Source organism: Zootoca vivipara, chromosome 2 (assembly GCF_963506605.1).
Source record: "Zootoca vivipara chromosome 2, rZooViv1.1, whole genome shotgun sequence".
NCBI lineage: Eukaryota > Metazoa > Chordata > Lepidosauria > Squamata > Lacertidae > Zootoca > Zootoca vivipara.
In genome coordinates, this window is record NC_083277.1 from 15,958,529 (window position 1) to 15,978,120 (window position 19,592).

Sequence of the window (19,592 nt, forward strand, 5' to 3'; positions counted from 1 at the left end):
GTACTCTACAGAGAACACGACCAGCTCCTGTACAGACTCCACATGCCGCAGGTTTTTTTAAGTGGCATCGGCAAGTATCACAATCTTACTACCTAATATTTTCTTCTAACTTACACAGGCTAGAACTTCGTCTTTTGGGGAATATAGTATTTGGGAACTTACATGCAATGTAAGCCAAATTGCCAACAGGTTTCTAAACTAGGCATGGAGAACTGGTGGCCCTCCAGATGTTGGTGGCCCCCAAGTCCCATCCGCCCCAGACTGCATAACCAACAGGGGTAGGAATAGAGGCTTTTAGTCCAGTAACATCTGGAGGGCAATAGGCTCCCCATCCCTGCCCTGGTTCCCAGGTAAAAACACAGCTGCCTTGCAGGCTACAAGCTTGCACCCATACCACCATACCACTACCTGTTGTCAAGGAGGCTCTGATGTTTTTTCAACTTACCTGCCTTTCTTTTCTTGGAAAAACATGTTCGGCAGTCCAGGGTTTCTTTGCCTCTTTGGGCAGCTTCTGTTTCTGCAGATACTCTCAGGCTGTGTATCTCTACAGCATCAGCATCATTTCTTTTCATTTCTCCTCTCTCATTGCTGTCCAGGACCAAGAGCCCAGGCAGAAGAGATCAATTCCCCTCTGATGCCACCTTCAGGTTAGAAAAAAACAAAACGATGGTACCCCAGTTGCTCACGCATGCACACACGTGATCTGACCCATGGAGGGATCTCCGCTGGAGTGAACATGACCCCTGTTATAGGCTTATGTCACTTAACAGGTTTGCTGATGACATCACTCTGATGGTCTCTCATTGGAAACATCAATACCAGAGACTAGGGCTGCGCTACAAATCGATATATCATCTGATATCAGGTTTCAGATCAAATTGTGATAACTGTTTCTTTAAAAAAATGACTTAGCAATTTACTGCACATTGTGTGTGTGTGGTATTAAAAAAAAAACCCAGGAACAACTGTCAGCACGGCTAGCAATGTTCTTCAATTACGAAGGGAATCTCTATTGCCAGAGAACACCAAAATGCGAGTTTTCCTTGCAAAAAATCTAAACTTCAATTACGAAGGGAATCTCTATTGCCAGAGAACGCCAAAATGTGAATTTTCCTTGCAAAAAATCTAAACGTAATTTAATCATTTTTGTTCTGTAAAATTTTATGCATTCTTACTGGTTTGGCCTGTGTTACATAAATGTAAATTTTCCTGGAAATAAAAATTTAAAAATTGCTTATTTTTTGTTCTGTTAAAATCTATCCATTCCATTCTTTCCACTTTGGCCTCATTTACAACAGAATATTAACAAACAATCAAATAACTGATGGAGTGCAGTGCATACTAAGACACAAAGGTGAATTATATTTGAGTATCTAAAAGTGTGACACTGAATTTGTTTCCCCCCCCCTTGTTAAGTAGTGTAATTAAAAATTTAGGGAACCTTTGATATCAATGCTACTAATTACTTCTACAGCTTTAATTTTAGAGGAAATGTGCTATTATTGGTACAGTACTACTATAATGTAACAGTTGCAACATTATGTTAAAGGTCAAGTAAAAAATTATCATGTTTAGAGTTATGTTCACCTCCACATACTTCTTCATTTTTCCAAAAACATCCTGATTCCACCCATCCACTCTCCAAGAAGAAAAAACAGTAAAAAATAGAGTTTTGCTAAATGGCTTCTAAATATCCAGCTCCTTAGCATCTCTGTAATAATGTTAAAAAAATTCCTTCAGTAGCACCTTAAAGACCAACTAAGTTTATATTTTGGTATGAGCTTTCGTGTGCATGCACACTTCTTCAGATACTTCACACTTCTTGGTATCTGAAGAAGTGTGCATGCACACGAAAGCTCATACCAAAATATAAACTTAGTTGGTCTTTAAGGTGCTACTGAAGGAATTTTTTTATTTTGCTTCGACTCAGACCAACACGGCTACCTACCTGTAACTGTAATAATGTTGTCATTTTTTGTTGCCTTGGGCAAGATAAAGCAACTAACCAATTTAATTAATAACCAAATATGTTTCCCGTGTAATAAACAAAATCTGCCCTCATTCCCTTATGGGGAACACAGGAGCCCTTGTAGAGTCCTTTGTAGGTTCTCTATCGGTAGGAGAAAATAACAGAGGCCAACCAAGAATATTGAGAAGCAAAGCAGCTAGTAAGCCTGATCTTTATTGACTGTTCCAACAGGGTCTTCTCTCTCACACAGGAGAAAAAGAAGGACCCCGAACAAAAGCGTGCCTGCCCTTAAATAGACATTGAAAATTGCCCACCCTCCAGTCCAAGGCCAGCCCCAGAAGCGTCATACATACATCACAGAAGGGGTGTAGCTCAAGACCACCCCCAGATACATCATAGCTACATCACAGAAAAAGGGTGGTCTACAACAGACGCGGGTGGCACTGTGGGTTAAACCACAGAGCCTAGGGCTTGCCGATCAGAAGGTCGGCGGTTCAAATCCCCGTGATGGGGTGAGCTCCCGTTGTTCGGTCCCTGCTCCTGCCAACCTAGCAGTTCAAAAGCACGCCAGTGCAAGTAGATAAATAGGTACCACTCCGGTGGGAGGTAAACGGCGTCTCCGTGTGCTGCTCTGGTTTGCCAGGAGCAGCTTTGTCATGCTGGCCACATGATCTGGAAGCTGTACGCCGGCTCCCTCGGCCAATAGTGCGAGATGAGCGCCGCAACCCCAGAGTCGGTCACGACTGGACCTAATGATCAGGGGTCCCTTTACCTTACAACAGAAACCTGAGCACCTTGTTTATTTCCTGTCTGGCAGTTTACTCTTTTGTTATTACTTATTACTTAATTCCTGAATCTAGGTCACAGGCTCACACCCTGTTCATATCTTGAATGTGCCCTTAAGACAGGATTTGTGAGGAAAGAGACAATGGGAAGGTTCCCTCACTCCCTCCTTCCCCGCATAGAAAAACTTTGTTTGGGAGTCAGTTTGGGAGTCAAAAATGGTTTCAGGGCTGTTCTCCTGTGCTGCTTCACACATGTGGCCCACACACCTGTGTACGTGTCTGGTTGGTACACCTATGAACATTTATTACATATCTAAGACCTTAAAATTCTTATAACACCTGCTATGTGGGTGTCCTTGCATGCATAGCCTAGAGGCCCATCTTTTGCCTTTCAAGGAAAATTCTCAGGGCTAGCAAAGCAAAAAATAAAAACAAACGCTAGGGAGCAGAAATCAATATTGAAAAGAAAAAGAAGATCAAAAGCAGAAATCCATCTCGACTTGAGGAGCAGCATTTGCAAAAGGGGAAAGGGCACGGGCGAAGCCAGGATTTTTGTTGGGGGGGGGGGCAGAACCTCAGTTTGCTATGTATTTTTATTGATTTTTATTGATTAGGGGGCAGCTGCCCCTCCCTGCCCCCCCGCTACACCCATGTGGAGGGGCAGCTCTCCTTGTCAAAAGGGCTAAAAAAGTTATTTTGCAATAGCAATTTAGCTAGCAACGATTTTCACCTCAGGCTATTTCCTAGCCTTGTAAACTAAGATGTCCCTGTTTCCCGGGGACAGTCCCTGGATTTACAAATCAGTCCCCTGCCAAAATCCATCTACAGATGAAACTCGGAAAATTAGAATATCGGCGAAAAGTGCATTTATTTCAGTAATGCAACTTAAAAGGTGAAACCAATATATGAGATAGATGCCTGACATGCAAAGCAAGATATGCCAAGCCTTCATTTGTTGTAATTGTAATTATTTTGCCGTTAGCCGGGTCAATTATAAATGGAATGGAATTAACGAAATGTAATAGCGATGTTTATTTTTGTATTATTGTAACTATTTGTTTTATTACTGTGGAATTTCCAAAAGAAAGCATTTGTAAAAATTAAAAGAAAAAATAATAAGTTGCATTACTGAAATAAATGCACTTTTCGACGATATTCTAATTTTCCAAATTTCACCGGTATTTAGTAGAAAGTTGAAAAGTGTCCCTGGATTCATTGAAAAATATCTGGTAACCTTACTGTAAACAGCAAAGCTCTTGACCTGATTTCCTATACCTAACCAACAATAACCAGAAAGAAAAATGCTACTCCGCCAATTGTAGCAACACCAAGAGAGGAAGACAAGCTTTACCAGGAGACTTGCAGCAGCAGCAGCAGGCAGGCACCACACCGAGTTAAGGTCCTTTCTGAGCTTCTGCTGAGGACAAAGCAGCCTTCAGTATCCGTGCAGTAATTAGTTGGGCTGATGGAAAAACCCAGAACAGAAATGGCTTTGAACATCCGTTTTCCTCCTGCTATTTAGAGCATTCTAACTTGACGCTGTACAGCAGTGGTTTTCAACCAGTGTGCTTTGTCAACACTGGACTGTCCCTCTTTCTTTCCCTCCCTCCTCTGATGCCCTCTCCCGACTCCTAAAAGGCTTGCACAGCTGACTGTTGGAGCTGATCTGGCTACAATATCCGGAGGCAAATGGTACTTCTGAGGCTGGTTGCCAGGAGCTGAGGCAGCTCAGAGACCAGGGGCGGCAACAGCAGCTGCCTAGAGGACTCCCAAGGAGAGGAGAAGAGGCTGAGGGAGCCCTCCACAAGGAAGGATGTTCGAAAAAGGGTGAGAGGCTGCCAGCTCTGCAGGCAAGGGGTGACATAACTGGGCTCCTGAGCCCCTCAGGGTCACCACAGAAAGAATGCAGTTGCTCAAGGGAGCCACTAAATCAGGGGTCAGCAACCGTTTTCAGCCATGGGCCGGTCTACCATCCCTCAGACCATGTGGTGAGCCAGACTATATTTTAGGGGGGGGGGATGAATGAATGAATTACTATGCCCCACAAATAACCCAGAGATGCATTTTAAATAAAAAGGCACATTCTACTCATGTAAAAACACGCTGATTCCCAGACCGTCCGCAGACCGGATTGAGAAGGCGATTGGGCTGCATCCGGCCCCCGGGCCTTAGGGTGCATACCCCTGCACTAAATGGCCAAAAAAATCTGTGGTTGTCTGTTTGTTAGCAATATAATTCCAGACTATGACAGTTGGGCAGAGGTACAGTTAGAAGGCCTGTTCCTGAGCAGCAGAGAAGCTCCGCCTGAACTGAATTTGATTTGAAAAAACTTTCTGAGTTCACATCTCTCTCTTTCTCTTCGTCTTTGTGCTTGATCTGGGTTAGGCGGCTTTGCTAACAATTAAACAGGCAAAGGACGGGCATTGCACCTGGAGAAGGGGAGACTGCAAATGATGCAATGAATCAGCCCTGCAGGGGTTTGACCACTGCTTGTGATTTTGATTGTCAGGTGCTTCGGAAGAGGATACGTCAGGGGGCTTATTCCCACTTGGTTCAAAATATCATGATATATAGGTATATTGCAATGTTTAGCTGGTGATATATCACAATGTTGAAAACTAGGTATCAGCCAGCCCTACCCAACAGAGGAGCAGATACTGTTACTGGGAAATAGGAAGGGGGGGTAAAGACCTCCCCACCACCACCACAAGCCTTCCAATGTTGTTCTACTGAGAAGGGGGGTAACTACTTTTTCTAGTTGCAATGTCTTTGTTGGGATAAAACAACTATGCAACAAGGCAGGCTCCATGCCTTATCTCTACTAAGCATGTTACGTAAGATGTTTCGAGAATCTGGTCAAAGACTTTGCAATTAGAAAAAGTAGGTGGCGCTGTGGGTTAAAGTATGTGGCGCTGTGGGATAAACCAGAGCCTAGGGAAGATAAAGAGGTGGTGATGAAAGCTAAGAAGGTCCTGAAGGACTATTTTTACCGGAATTTACATAAAGACACTGGATTGGACATGGTATGGGATGCAAGTAAAGCAGTGATGAGAGGCTTTCTAATACAACAAAACAGCTTCTTGAAACGAAAGAAAGAAAAAAAGAAGGAAGAAATTTTGAAATGTCTCATGGAAAATGAAAAAAACCTGATTGACAAACCAGAGAATCAACAAATTAAGAATAATATAAAGATGTTAAAGACACAATTCTCTATGTTGATCAATCAGGAGATCGAATGGAAAATAAAGCAAATGAGACAAAGAAATTTCGAATCGGCAAATAAAACGGGAAAACTGTTGGCCTGGCAGTTAAGGAAACGTCAAAACCAAAATACAATAACTAAGATAAAAACAGAGGGAGGTGTGACGGAAGAATCAAAGGAAATTAAGAAAGCCTTTCAAAAGTTTTATAAAGACTTGTATTGCAAAAAGAAAGAAGAGGAGAAGAAGATCAGTGACTATCTAGGAAAATATGGTTTGAAACCAATTCCTGATGAGGAAAGAAAGAGACTTAATAACCAGATAACAACACGAGAAGTACAACAAGCAATAAAGAGAATGAAATTAGGTAAAGCCCCAGGACCAGATGGACTTTCAGCGAAATATTATAAAGTACTAAATGGACAGTTGGTACCAATTTTAGAAGAGGTGATGAATGACATTCTTGCAGGAGGGAAGATCCCAAATACATGGAAGGAGGCGTATATAACATTGATTCCAAAGCCTGGCACAGATGGTTTAGAAGTAAGAAATTATAGACCAATATCATTATTGAACAATGACTATAAATTATTCGCAGATATAATGTCTAAGAGGCTGAAAGAAGTATTGAAGGAAATGATACATAAAGCCCAAGCTGGTTTTCTTCCTGGTAGACAGTTAAAGGACAATGTTAGACATATAATAGATGTAATAGAATATCTGGAAACCAAGATAGATAAACCAGCAGTCTTGATGTTTGTGGATGCAGAGAAAGCCTTCGACAATATATCTTGGCAGTTTATGAAGAGAAACTTGGAATCGATGGTTGGGAAAGATTTATTTTTGAATGGGATCGAGGCAATATATTCAGAACAAAAGGCAAGACTGATAATTAATAATACATTGACAGAATATTTTGACATCACAAAGGGAACTAGACAGGGTTGTCCTTTATCCCCTCTATTATTCATTATGGTCCTGGAAGTATTGTTGAACAGACTAAGAGATCTTTCTTCTATTAGAGGAATTAAAGTCGGTGCAAAACAATTCAAAGTGAAAGCCTTCGCAGATGATTTAGTTTTAACAGTGGAAAACCCTAAGGAAAGTGTTGCAGAAGCTATAGAAGAAATTGAGAAATTTGGCCAACTTGCAGGATTTAAGTTAAATAGACAGAAAACAAAGGTCATGGTAATGAATATGACGACGGAGGAGACGCAGGAGCTACAGCTGAAATACGGATTTGACGTGGCAAAAAAAGTACAATACCTGGGAATATGCATGACAGCAAAGAATATTAATTTATACAGTGACAACTACGAACCAGTATGGAGAGAAATAAAGAAAGACCTAGAAAGATGGACTAATATGAAAATGTCATTCTTGGGAAGAATAGCAGCAATAAAGATGAATGTGTTACCTAAGATGTTATTCCTATTTCAAACCATACCTGTTGTGAAAGGCACTAGACAATTCCAAGAATGGCAGAGGATTTTGTCAAGATTTGTCTGGCAGGGGGAAAAGCCTAGAATAAAACATAAAATCTTGATAGATAGAAAAGAAAGAGGCGGATTCTCCTTACCAGACCTGAGACTTTATTACGAAGCATCTTGTCTGTGCTGGATAAAAGAGTGGATAACTCTAAAGAATACGGACCTGCTAGATTTGGAAGGTTTTAATAATAGATTTGGATGGCATGCATATTTATGGTATGATAAAAAAAGTCTCATCAAGGGTTTACAAACCATGTGATAAGAAGATCTCTGTATGAGGTGTGGGAAAGGAATAAAATGCTGTTAGAGACTAAGACACCATGGTGGGTATCACCAGCAGAGGTATTAACAGTCAAGAAAGTAAACATGGAGGGGAGGAGGGCCACATATGAGGAAATTTTGATAAAAACTGAAAAAGGCTGAAGACTGAAATCTTATGAAGAAATTAAAGGGGTTTTAACAGGATGGATACAATACCATCAAATAAATGATGTCCTTAGAGAAGATAGGAAAATAGGTTTTGAGGACAAAAGGTCCAAATTCTAAATGGAAGTGCTAGAAGGCAAAACAAAGCTTTTGTCAAAAATGTATGATTTGTTGCTAGAATGGTACACAAAAGACAAGTTGACAAAAGAGGTAATGATTAAATGGGCAAAGGATTTTGGGCATAATATTGAATATGACGTGTGGTTGAAACTATGGAATCAAACTTTAAGATTTACAGCATGTACTGCCTTGAAGGAAAATGTATATAAGATGATGTATAGATGGTATTTAACACCAGTTAAACTAGCTAAAATGTATAGAATGAGTGATAAAGCATGCTGGAAATGTAAAGAGAGAGACGGTGAATTTTATCATATGTGGTGGACATGCGACAAGGTAAAAAGATTTTGGGAGATGTTATATAACGAACTGAAAAAGATGTTTAAATATACCTTCTCAAAAAAACCGGAAGCATTTTTGTTGGGAATAATAGGAGGAGAGATTAGAAAAGAAGATCAAGTATTGTTTATGTATGCGACAACCGCGGCTAGGACATTGTTAGCCCAAAAATGGAAATTACAGGAAGTACCTACAATGAGTGGCAGATGAAAATGATGGACTATGCTGAATTAGCTAGACTGACTTGCAAGATCCGAGACCAAGGAGAGACGAGGTTTCAAAAGGACTGGAGTAAATATGTGGACTATATGGAGAAAAACTGTAGATCTTTAAAAACACTTGCAGGATTGAAATAAATCCTACGAATTGACTAAAAAAAAAGTTAAAAAGGAACTGCAAAAATCGGAGTTAACAAGATACCCGCATGAAGGGAGGGGGGGAAGTCACAGCTCGGCAGAGCAAGATGTAAGAGGAAAACATAAGATGTTTTGTATAAAAGTTTGTTTTTTTATTTTAATTTGTTAAATTGGAAAATTGAATAAAATTTATTATATAAAAAAAATAAACCAGAGCCTAGGGCTTGCCAAACAGAAGGTCGGTGGTTCGAATCTCCATGACGGGGTGAGCTCCCGTTGCTCGGTCCCAGCTCCTGCCAACCTAGCAGTTCAAAAGCACGTCAAAGTGCAAGTAGATAAATAGGAACCGCTACAGCGGGAAGGTAAACGGCGTTTCCGTGTGCTGCTCTGGTTCGCCAGAAGCGGCTTAGTCATGCTGGCCACATGACCTGGAAGCTGTACACCGGCACCCTCGGCCAGTAAAGAGAGATGAGTGCCGCAACCCCAGAGTCAGTCACGACTGGACCTAATGGGGTCCCTTTACCTTTATTAATCCCTCCCCCCCCCCCGAATAAAAATAAAGTGGAAGTATAGATGGAAGCATTATTTTCCAATTTACTGTAGGTTTTGTTTCTTTTTGAAAAATAAGGTTTTATTTAATGGTCTATTATTGTTTATATTTTGGGGCACCAAAGTCTTTTAAGTGCTTAGGGCCTCTAAAGGTGTTAATCTGGCCCTGGCTATACAAGGATAGGGATAACATGGCCTGTATAGTTCATGCCCTGGTAACCTTGAGACTGAATTGCTGCAATGTACTTCATGCAGGGCTGCCCTTGGCTTGCTCCAGAAGCTTCAGCTGATAGAGAATGCAGAAGCTAGAACTGCTGATCGGGAGGAAGATGACCGATAACATGTGATAAGACCGCACTGGCTGCCCTTGCAATGATGTGCAAAGCCCCGTCCACCTGAAACCTTGTGTCACTGAGATCATCCAAAGAAGCCCTGTTAGCTGCCCCCTGTATTACAGAGGCTTCACCAGCCTCAAGCAAAAGTTGGGCATTTTGCGGAACAGGAAAGATTGGGCAGAGATCCTCACTTTTGATTTCCAGGTGTCTCTTGAAGATATTTTTATGCCAACAGGCCTATGCAGTTGTATAAAATTTTACTGAGTAGCCAGTCATTTTAATGATTACACTGCTTTTAATTGTGTTTTATAGAAAATATATACAAAATGTTTATATATTGCTGCACAACGCTCTGATATAGTATGAGGATGCCATATAAATGCTTTTAAAATTTTATAAATAAATTACAGAACTGTCCAATAAGCTAAGATTTTCATAGGACGCCTTTAGCCCTGCTGCGACCTGCAAAACTCTTATCTCCGTGACAAGGAAACTGGTGGCACCGACTCTTTGCAATCTCATTTACTAAAAACGTATCTGTTGATATGAGCATATCCCAACCACTGACGCCAGCTTTTAATAACCTTGGGCATATGATGCTTTATGGTTATACTTTATTGGGATAGTTATTGTTTTATTTCCGGGGGGGGGGGAACAAAACCTTGCACGTCAAACGAAATGCAGTATGTAAATTATTTTTAAAAACAAACAATCCCCTGAGTGGATGGTGCAGTGGGCTGTTCCAACCACCTGGCGTCCCCGCAGCCTTAATTTTCCACTGATGTGGTGTGTCCAGTGTATGTGTTAATGGCAGGGGTCCAGGTTGCCAACTTCTTTAGAGCGTGGGCGTATGTGGAATTTTGATAAGGTGCTGTTGGTACGAGTCACAAAATGGCTGCCATGGGGGCATATCATAACACAAAACTGTGATCGCTAAAAGTCAGCATGGGTTTCTAAAAAATAAGTCATGTCAGACTAATCTGATCTCATTTTTTGACAGAATTACAAGCCTGGTAGATGAAGGGAACGCTGTGGATGTAGCCTATCTCAATTTTAGCAAGGCCTTTGACAAGGTGCCCCATGATATTCTTGTAAAGAAGCTGGTAAAATGCGGCCTAGACAATGCTACCATTCAGTGGATTTGTAATTTTGGCTTACTGACCGAACCCAAAGGGTGCTCATCAATGGCTCCTCCTCCTGGAGAGTAGTGACTAGTGGGGTGCCACAGGGTTCTGTCTTGGGCCCAGTCTTATTCAACAATGACTTGGATGATGGGCTTGTGGGCATCCTGAGCAAGTTTGCAGATGACACCAAATTGGGAGGGGTGGCTAATACCCCAGAGGACAGGATCACACTTCAAAATGACCTTAAAAGATTAGACAACTGGGCCAAAGCAAACAAGATGAATTTTAACAAGGAGAAATGTAAGGTACTACACTTGGGCAAAAAAAAAAAAGGCACAAATACAGGGTGGGTGACACCTGGCTTGAGAGCAGTACATGTGAAAAGGATCTAGGAGTCTTGGTAGACCACAAACTTGACATGAGTCAACAGTGTGATGCAGCAGCTAAAAAAAGCCAATGCAATTCTGGGCTGCATCAATAGGAGTATAGCATCTAGATCAAGGGAAGTAATAGTACCACTGTATTCTGCTCTGGTCAGACCTCACCTGGAGTACTGTGTCCAATTCTGGGCACCACAGTTCAAGAAGGATATTGACAAGCTGGAATGTGTCCAGAAGAGGGCAACCAAAATGGTCAAAGGCCTGGAAACGATGCCTTATGAGGAACAGCTTAGGGAGAAAGGTTGTTTTCTGCTGCTCCAGAGGAGCGGACACGGAGCAATGGATTCAAACTACAAGAAAGAAGATTCCACCTAAACATTAGGAAGAACTTCCTGACAGTAAGAGCTGTTCGGCAGTGGAATTTGCTACCAAGGAGTGTGGTGGAGTCCCCTTCTTTGGAGGTCTTTAAGCAGAGGCTTGACAGGCATATGTCAAGAATGCTTTGATGGTGTTTCCTGCTTGGCAGGGGTTTGGACTGGATGGCCCTTGTGGTCTCTTCCAACTCTATGATTCTAAGTCATCAGAGTAACAAAGGAAAATTAGTTACATAAATGTCTCCACCTTAAAATGTCACGAGTAACCCAAAACTAAACCAGAACAACTAAGAACAACCAGGAATAGAGTAACAAGTGATGCAAAAAGGCAGATCACTGCCCCTAGAAGTTTACAATCTAAATTTCAACTGTGCAGCAATTGTTAAAGGAAAGGAAGGAGACAAAGGGTGGATGTACACACACGGAAAAAATGCTATAAATAAGTCAGAAATCGAAATCATTTTTTAAAAAAGGAAAAAAACTATGTAAAAACCACTTAGAATTTTTTTGCTCTCCAGCGCTACCTGGTGGTGCAGGTTTATAAAGCATGCAAAGCACTGTTTTTTTACTGATTGTAGCAGAGTCCAGATGATGCTGTTAAGGTGCTACACTCAATATGCCAGCAAGTTTGGAAAACTCAGCAGTGGCCAGAGGATTGGAGAAGATCAGTCTACATCCCAATCCCAAAGAAGGGCAGCGCCAAAGAATGCTCCAACTACCGCACAATTGCGCTCATTTCACACGCCAGCAAGGTTTTGCTTAAAATTCTACAAGGCAGGCTTAGGCAGTATGTGGACCGAGAACTCCCAGAAGCGCAAGCTGGATTTCGAAGGGGCAGAGGAACCAGAGACGAAATAGCAAACATGCGCTGGATTATGGAGTTCCAGGAAAAACATCTACTTCTGCTTCATTGACTATGCAAAAGCATTTGTGCCGAACACAGCAAACTATGGTAAGCGCTTGGTAAGAAATGGGAGTGCCTGATCACCTCATCTGTCTCCTGAGAAATCTCTATGTGGGACAAGAAGCAACAGTTAGAACTAGATATGGAACAACTGATTGATTCAAAATTGGGAAAGGAATACGACAAGGCTGTATATTGTCTCCCTGCTTATATATCTTATATGCAGAATTCATCATGCGAAAGGCTGGACTAGATGAATCCCAAACCGGAATTAAGATTGCCGGAAGAAATATCAACAACCTCAGGTATGCAGATGACACAACCTTGATGGCAGAAAGTGAGGAAGACAGCCAGTGCAGTAAAGTGGTTAAGAGTGATAGACTCGTAATCTGGGGAACCAGGTTCGCGTCTCCGCTCCTCCACATGCAGTTGCTGGGTGACCTTGGGCTAGTCACATTTCTCTGAAGCCTCTCAGCCCCACTCACCTCACAGAGTGTTTGTTGTAGGGGAGGAAGGGAAAGGAGAATGTGAGCCGCTTTGAGACTCCTTCGGGTAGCGATAAAGCGGGGTATCAAATCCAAACTCTTCTTTAATGAGGATGAAAGAGGAGAGCGCAAACTATGGTCTGAAGCTCAACATCAAAAAAACTAAGATCATGGCCACTGGTCCCATCACCTTCTGGCAAATAGAAGGGGAAGAAATGGAGGCAGTGAGAGATTTTACTTTCTTGGGTTCCATGATCACTGCAGATGGTGACAGCAGTCACGAAATTAAAAGACGCCTGCTTCTTGGGAGAAAAGCAATGAGAAACCTAGCAGCATCTTAAAAAGCAGAGACATCACCTTGCCAACAAAGGTCTATATAGTTAAAGCTATGGTTTTCCCAGTAGTGATGTATGGAAGTGAGAGCTGGACCATAAAGAAGGCTGGTCGCCGAAGAATTGATGCTTTTGAATTATGGTTTTGGAGGAGACTCTTGAGAGTCCCATGGACTGCAAGAAGATCAAACCTATCCGTTCTGAAGGAAATCAGCCCTGAGTTCTCACTGGAAGGACAGATCCTGAAGCTGAGGCTCCAATACTTTGGCCACCTCATGAGAAGAGAAGACTCCCTGGAAAAGACCCTGATGTTGGGAAAGATGGAGGGCACAAGGAGAAGGGGACGACAGAGGACGAGTTGGTTGAACAGTGTTCTTGAAGCTACGAACATGAGTCTGACCAAACTGCGGGAGGCAGTACAAGACAGGAGTGCCTGGCATGCTCTGGTCCATGGGGTCATGAAGAGTCAGACACGACTAAATGACTAAACAACAACAAGCAGAGTCCAAAGAAGATGGTAAGACTATACTAAAGTTACAAAACTCAGAGAGAGATTAAAACGAAGGGCTTGAATTGAGAAAAAGCTTCAGGGGTTAGAGGTGGGGGTTATTAGAAATGTTCTGGGAGGGAGTAAGCTTCAGGGGGCAGATATTCCTGCTAAATGGGATGCAGGTGGCGCTGTGGGTTAAACCACAGAGCCTAGGACTTGCTGATCAGAAGGGCAGCGGTTCGAATCCCCGCGACGGGATAAGCTCCCGTTGCTCGGTCCCTTCTCCTGCCAACCTAGCAGTTCAAAAGCACGTCAAAGTGCAAGTAGATAAATAGGGATCGCTCCACGGGGAAGGTAAACGGCATTTCTGTGCGCTGCCCTGGTTCGCCAGAAGCGGCTTTGTCATGCTGGCCCCATGACCTGGAAGCTGTACACCGGCTCCCTCGGCCAATAATGCGAGATGAGCGCGCAACCCCTTTACCTTTACTATTCCTGCTAAAGGAAGCCTTGTAAAACACAGTGACATCCACAGCCAAGTTCGTACACCCTCAGATACAGATCACTTCCCAAAAGCCCCTGGCCCCCTTTTCCTTCCAGTTTCAAGCCTGCTTCTTTGCAGAACTGGAAAGGGGAAGTAATAAAACTATCTACTTAGAGTGACTAACAAATGTATGATGCACAGCCTTTGACTGTGTCGACCACAGCAAACTATGGCAAGTTCTTAAAGAAATGGGAGTGCCTGATCACCTCATCTGTCTCCTGAGAAATCTCTATGTGGGACAAGAAGCTACAGTTAGAACTGGATATGGAACAACTGATTGGTTCAAAATTGGGAAAGGAGTACGACAAGGTTGTATATTGTCTCCCTGCTTATTTAACTTATATGCAGAATTCATCATGCGAAAGGCTGGACTGGATGAATCCCAAGCCGGAATTAAGATTGCTGGAAGAAATATCAACAACCTCAGATATGCAGATGACACAACCTTGATGGCAGAAAGCGAGGAGGAATTAAAGAACCTTTTAATGAGGGTGAAAGAGGAGAGCGCAAAATATGGTCTGAAGCTCAACATCAAAAAAACCAAGATCATGGCCACTGGTCCCATCACCTCCTGGCAAATAGAAGGGGAAGAAATGGAGGCAGTGAGAGATTTTACTTTCTTGGGCTCCTTGATCACTGCAGATGGTGACAGCAGTCACGAAATTAAAAGACGCCTGCTTCTTGGGAGAAAAGCAATGACAAACCTAGACAGCATCTTAAAAAGCAGAGACATCACCTTGCCGACAAAGGTCCGTATAGTTAAAGCTATGGTTTTCCCAGTAGTGATGTATGGAAGTGAGAGTTGGACCATAAAGAAGGCTGATCGCCGAAGAATTGATGCTTTTGAATTATGGTGCTGGAGGAGACTCTTGAGAGTCCCATGGACTGCAAGAAGATCAAACCTATCCATTCTTAAGGAAATCAGCCCTGAGTGCTCCCTGGAAGGACAGATCGTGAAGCTGAGGCTCCAATACTTTGGCCACCTCATGAGAAGAGAAGAATCCTTGGAAAAGACCCTGATGTTGGGAAAGATTGAGGGCACTAGGAGAAGGGGACGACAGAGGACAAGATGGTTGGACAGTGTTCTCGAAGCTACGAACATGAGTTTGACCAAACTGCGGGAGGCAGTGCAAGACAGGAGTGCCTGGCGTGCTCTGGTCCATGGGGTCACGAAGAGTCGGACACGACTAAACGACTAAACAACAACATGACCTTTGATGGAATAGAGTGCCCTTCAATGAACCCATGAAGCCGTTATACCAAGTTGCTTTTATGAGCAAGCAGGGTGGATAAAAATCAATGATTTTAAAAAAAAATTGATTTTTTTTTTATTTAAATCATTTTTTTAAAAAAAAATGCTTTTTGAGGAAAATATATTACCATCCAAATGTTATTCCATCATGAAATAAAGATTAGTTTTTTAATTATGTAGAATAAGATTGTTTATGTTTAAATTTTTTGGTAAATAAATTCCATTAATCCATTCACAATGTCATGCTCTTCCAGAGGTTTTTGTAAGATTATTGGGCAGTTTCTCTGCCTACAAGATATTATCACAGATGCTTGGTTTACTTTTGCAGTTCTCAAAACTGAATTTGACTCAGCAGAGATCACATGCCTCTTCTTCACAGCAAAAATGTTATAACATGAACAGAGTTGAGAAAAAGACCTTAATCCTATTGTTCTACAAACCTATGAATACAGAAACAACCCCTTCAGTGCTAAGTTTCAAGAAGTTCAGTGAATAGAATAGAAACAATATTTTTCTGATTGTTTGGAGTGGACAGTATTTAAGTTTTTCATGTGTAGGCTGGGCTGACAGTCTAAGTTTCTTAAAATACTGTATATATATTTTGTTTTTGTTTAGCCAAATTAGTTAACAAACATGGATGTTTGTTTAAGCAAATAACATATGCTGTAATGTTATTGTTTCAGTTGAATAAATCTATTTAAATTGTTATTATTAAGGTAAGGATTATTTTTCTCCTTCCTAAGTACAACAGAAAAGTTGTCCAAATATGAATGATTAACCTATTAAACTGGGGATAAAAAAAACCTAATATGAAAAGTTGTTATTCTAAAAATCTTCATCTACTTGCATATTAAAGTTATACCAGCTAGAATTAGTCTTTCTGTAGAAAACTATGATTTAAATCAAGCCTTACTGACTAGTGATTTAAATCAGTTTGATTTAAATCAAATCCACCCAGTGAGCAAGCACATGAGAGGTGGGAGAAAGACTGTAAGCAGCATGGCCAGAAAGAAATAAAACGTGGTGAAGTGCAAAGCGGTAAGAATTGCATTAACAGTGCCCATTCACACATGAAAAATTATTGATAACACAATCATCCTTCTTCAGCAGAGCAGCATATATTAAATTAATGAACTCCTACAAAAATTTGCCGAAAGACACCAAAATACTTCCACAGAATTATTCAGAAACGCTTCAGTCCTATCAGGTTTGGGTTCTCCCGGCGAGTTAACATGGCGATGCCAGTCATGGATTCTTGCCATGTGCTGGGGCGACCTCTATATACACACATACACACACGTACATGTGTGTCCCCCCCCCTCATCTGGCCTCCTAATAAAGTAAAAACAATTGTATGATAGAAGCTAGGCAAAAGCCTCCTCCCCAAGTGAGGGGAGCCCCCCTGCGTAAATTCAGCACAGCGTTTCCCCGCCTTTGCAGAACTCCTTTATTCCAAACCTCACACAGACAACCAAGATCCACACTCCAAAGCACTTTATATTTAAATTGGAAAGGCAATTTTTTGGGGGGGGGTAGGGAATAGGATATGTGGCTTCCCAATTACCGCCTCCTCTGTCACCTTTCCTCTTCTTCATTTAAGCAGAGTTCCTGAATTGCAGGGGGCTGGACTAGAGGACCCTCGGGCTCCCTTCCAACTCTACAATTTTACAATTACAACCCACCATACCTGCTTGCAGTCTAGAATCTGTTCATATAGGGTTCTTAAAAAAACGAATCGGTGCAATGAGCAAAAAGCCGCAGAATCAACTACATTCTACCACAGCATCACCCAACCTGGGAGTTGCGAAGCCTGTGAAACAGTCAGGTCTTTCCTGTCAGAAAACTCCAGTCAGAAAACTCCCGTTGGAAAACCCCAGGAACGGATCCTGGTGCCTTTTTTGCAGCTGCTGCTGCAGCCACGTGACTAGAAGGAAAAAGCGGGGGCCGGGGAAGCACGACGTTTTATATTATAGCGATTGCAAGCCTTGTTTGTTTTTTAATGCAGTTACTGAAAACAGCTTGGAGCTCAACATTTGTTGTTGGAAAAGCAGGATGCAAATATCATTTAAAAAGAAAAGGCAGCTGCAATCCTAAAATGAGAAAAGCATGAAAACCATGAAGGATTCGAAATCCTATACATTTAAAATAAATGTATAAAAGCAGGGGGAAAGAGCAGTGTGTCGTCCCTGAGGCCCCTCAGCGGAGCCTGGCAACAAATGGGAAGGGCAGGCACTCAGGCGCAGCTGCAGCTACAGGAAAACCGTTGCTGTTATCGTTAGAAATACACCAACTGCCACTACTCCCCTGCGACTAAAAGCTGAGTAGGCGTGGCTAGGATTGCTCTGCCAATAGCTTTGTAGCAGGTGTGGGTTTTCTTTTCCTGCTCGAGCATAATAAAACCGCTCTTTGCTTTCCACACAAACACGCACACAATAAGCATTTGGAAACATTCCAGAATAATTAATATCTAGAGAAAGAAAGGAAAGAAAGGAGATTATGCATGCTGGTCCAGGCCAGACATAGGCAAACTCCGGCCCTGCAGATGTTTGGGACTACAACTCCCATCATCCCTAGCTAACAGGACCAGCGGTCAGGGATGATGGGAATTGTAGTCCCAAACACCTGCAGGGCCAGAGTTTGCCTATCCCTGGTTTAAGCTTGCCTAAAAACAGATGGTTTAGTGATTGAGAGTTTATAGCGCAAACACAGTTCATGTGCCAGGTGCACAACAGACAGAAATTCAGCCAGCACCCATTTTTTTTCTGCCACTGCAAGTCCAAGCTGAGAGCGCTGGGTTTCTCACTGTGAACACAGGAAACTGCCCTATCTAGTGTTACCAGGAAACCACGAGGCAAAGACAAAGAGCCTCGGCTGCACATTACCAAATGTAGCAATCAGAAAGCTATCTAGACCACTTCTGGGTTAGGGTTAATTTTAGGACCAGGTTAGTGTTGGGGTAGGGATTAGAATCAGGTTTGGGTTTGGGTCAGTGTTGTTTTATGTTTTCTTGTGATTCTGATTCATTTGCAGTTGGTTTGCTTTCTTCAATTTCTTGCATTGCTGCTTTTTCACAAGTTGCAAGTTTGTTGGCTTTGTGGTTTTCTGGAAAGTTTCAGTTTTAATTCTGAATGCTCAGCTGGGGAGCTAAACCTGGCTGCCTTCAGGTGGCGCAGCTTCCGGGGGGGGGGGCTGCCTCCGCCTTCCCTGACCCCAGCAACTATTCAGCCTGGCTACCTTCAGGGAAGGTGGAGGCAGCCCGGAAACCGCATCTGAGAGCCCCTGCACCACCTGAAGGAAACGTAGTTAAATGTTAAATTGTGCATGATAGAAATACCACACTGGTTTTTGATTTGGTGGGTCCTTGGAGCTAAGGGGAAAGGAAACAGGAATTCTCAAGCCCTGATTGAAACCGTCCCAAATGGCCGGTTTCCTGCCATGGCTGCTAGCTGCTTTCCCAGAACACCAGACCCCAACCATGCAGGTTTTCAGGAGTAATATGGGGGGTAATTATCCCTGCTGACTACCCCCCCCCCCCGCTCGCTACAGAATGTGGGGGCAGAGATGATGGGTGAGACTGCATTGCATGAATTGGCATCTCTCCAGAGCGGGAGATCCCCGTTTCCTAAAATCATTAAAATTTGGACTAAGAAACAGGTATGTTCTGGAAAGGAGATAAAAAAAACCCCTTGCTAATTAAATCAGTCACTGGGTGCCAGAGCTTTGATTTGAAAAGGACTTTCATTGTGGGGCTTCATCGCGAGGTGAGCGGCTATATATTTTGATTCGGCTCGCTTCCCTATGGCCCGGGGAAGCAGGCGTATCTTAGATGAGCTAAGCCAAACATTCACCAAACAAAATAAAAAAATTCCTTCAGTAGCACCTTAAAGACCAACTAAGTTTATATTTTGGTATGAGCTTTCGTGTGCATGCACACTTCTTCAGATACACTCACCAAACAATTAGTGAAATATATCCCACGGCATTGCTTTTCAATGGAATTTCATTTCTATTTGGAATACTAACACCTCAGACGTATGAAAGACCTAAAGACTGCCGTGCCACAAATCTTATCAAAAGAAGGAGGGTTGGCATCTGTTGAGAAAAGCGGGAACAGAGCCCGGAAGATAAAGCAGAAAATCAA

At 42.4% G+C, this 19,592-nt stretch overlaps 1 protein-coding gene across 2 annotated transcripts in view; it reads right to left on the reverse strand.

Annotated features, from left to right (window-relative positions):
* LOC118081068 (C-type lectin domain family 2 member F-like) overlaps nucleotides 1–17,670 on the reverse strand; it is a 28,740-nt gene extending 11,070 nt beyond the window's left edge. Inside the window, exons 1-3 of one of the 2 annotated variants that reach the window (XM_035107214.2) lie at nucleotides 17,139–17,670; nucleotides 4,106–4,216; nucleotides 446–641 (exon numbers count right to left, since the gene is read on the reverse strand). In XM_035107214.2, the coding sequence (XP_034963105.2) occupies nucleotides 446–572 (127 nt within the window). In that variant the 5' untranslated portion in view covers nucleotides 573–641; nucleotides 4,106–4,216; nucleotides 17,139–17,670. The remainder of the gene's footprint in view (nucleotides 1–445; nucleotides 642–4,105; nucleotides 4,217–17,138) is intronic. The other variant, XM_060271209.1, reaches the window with a different exon arrangement.
* Nucleotides 17,671–19,592: the final 1,922 nt, after the last annotated feature.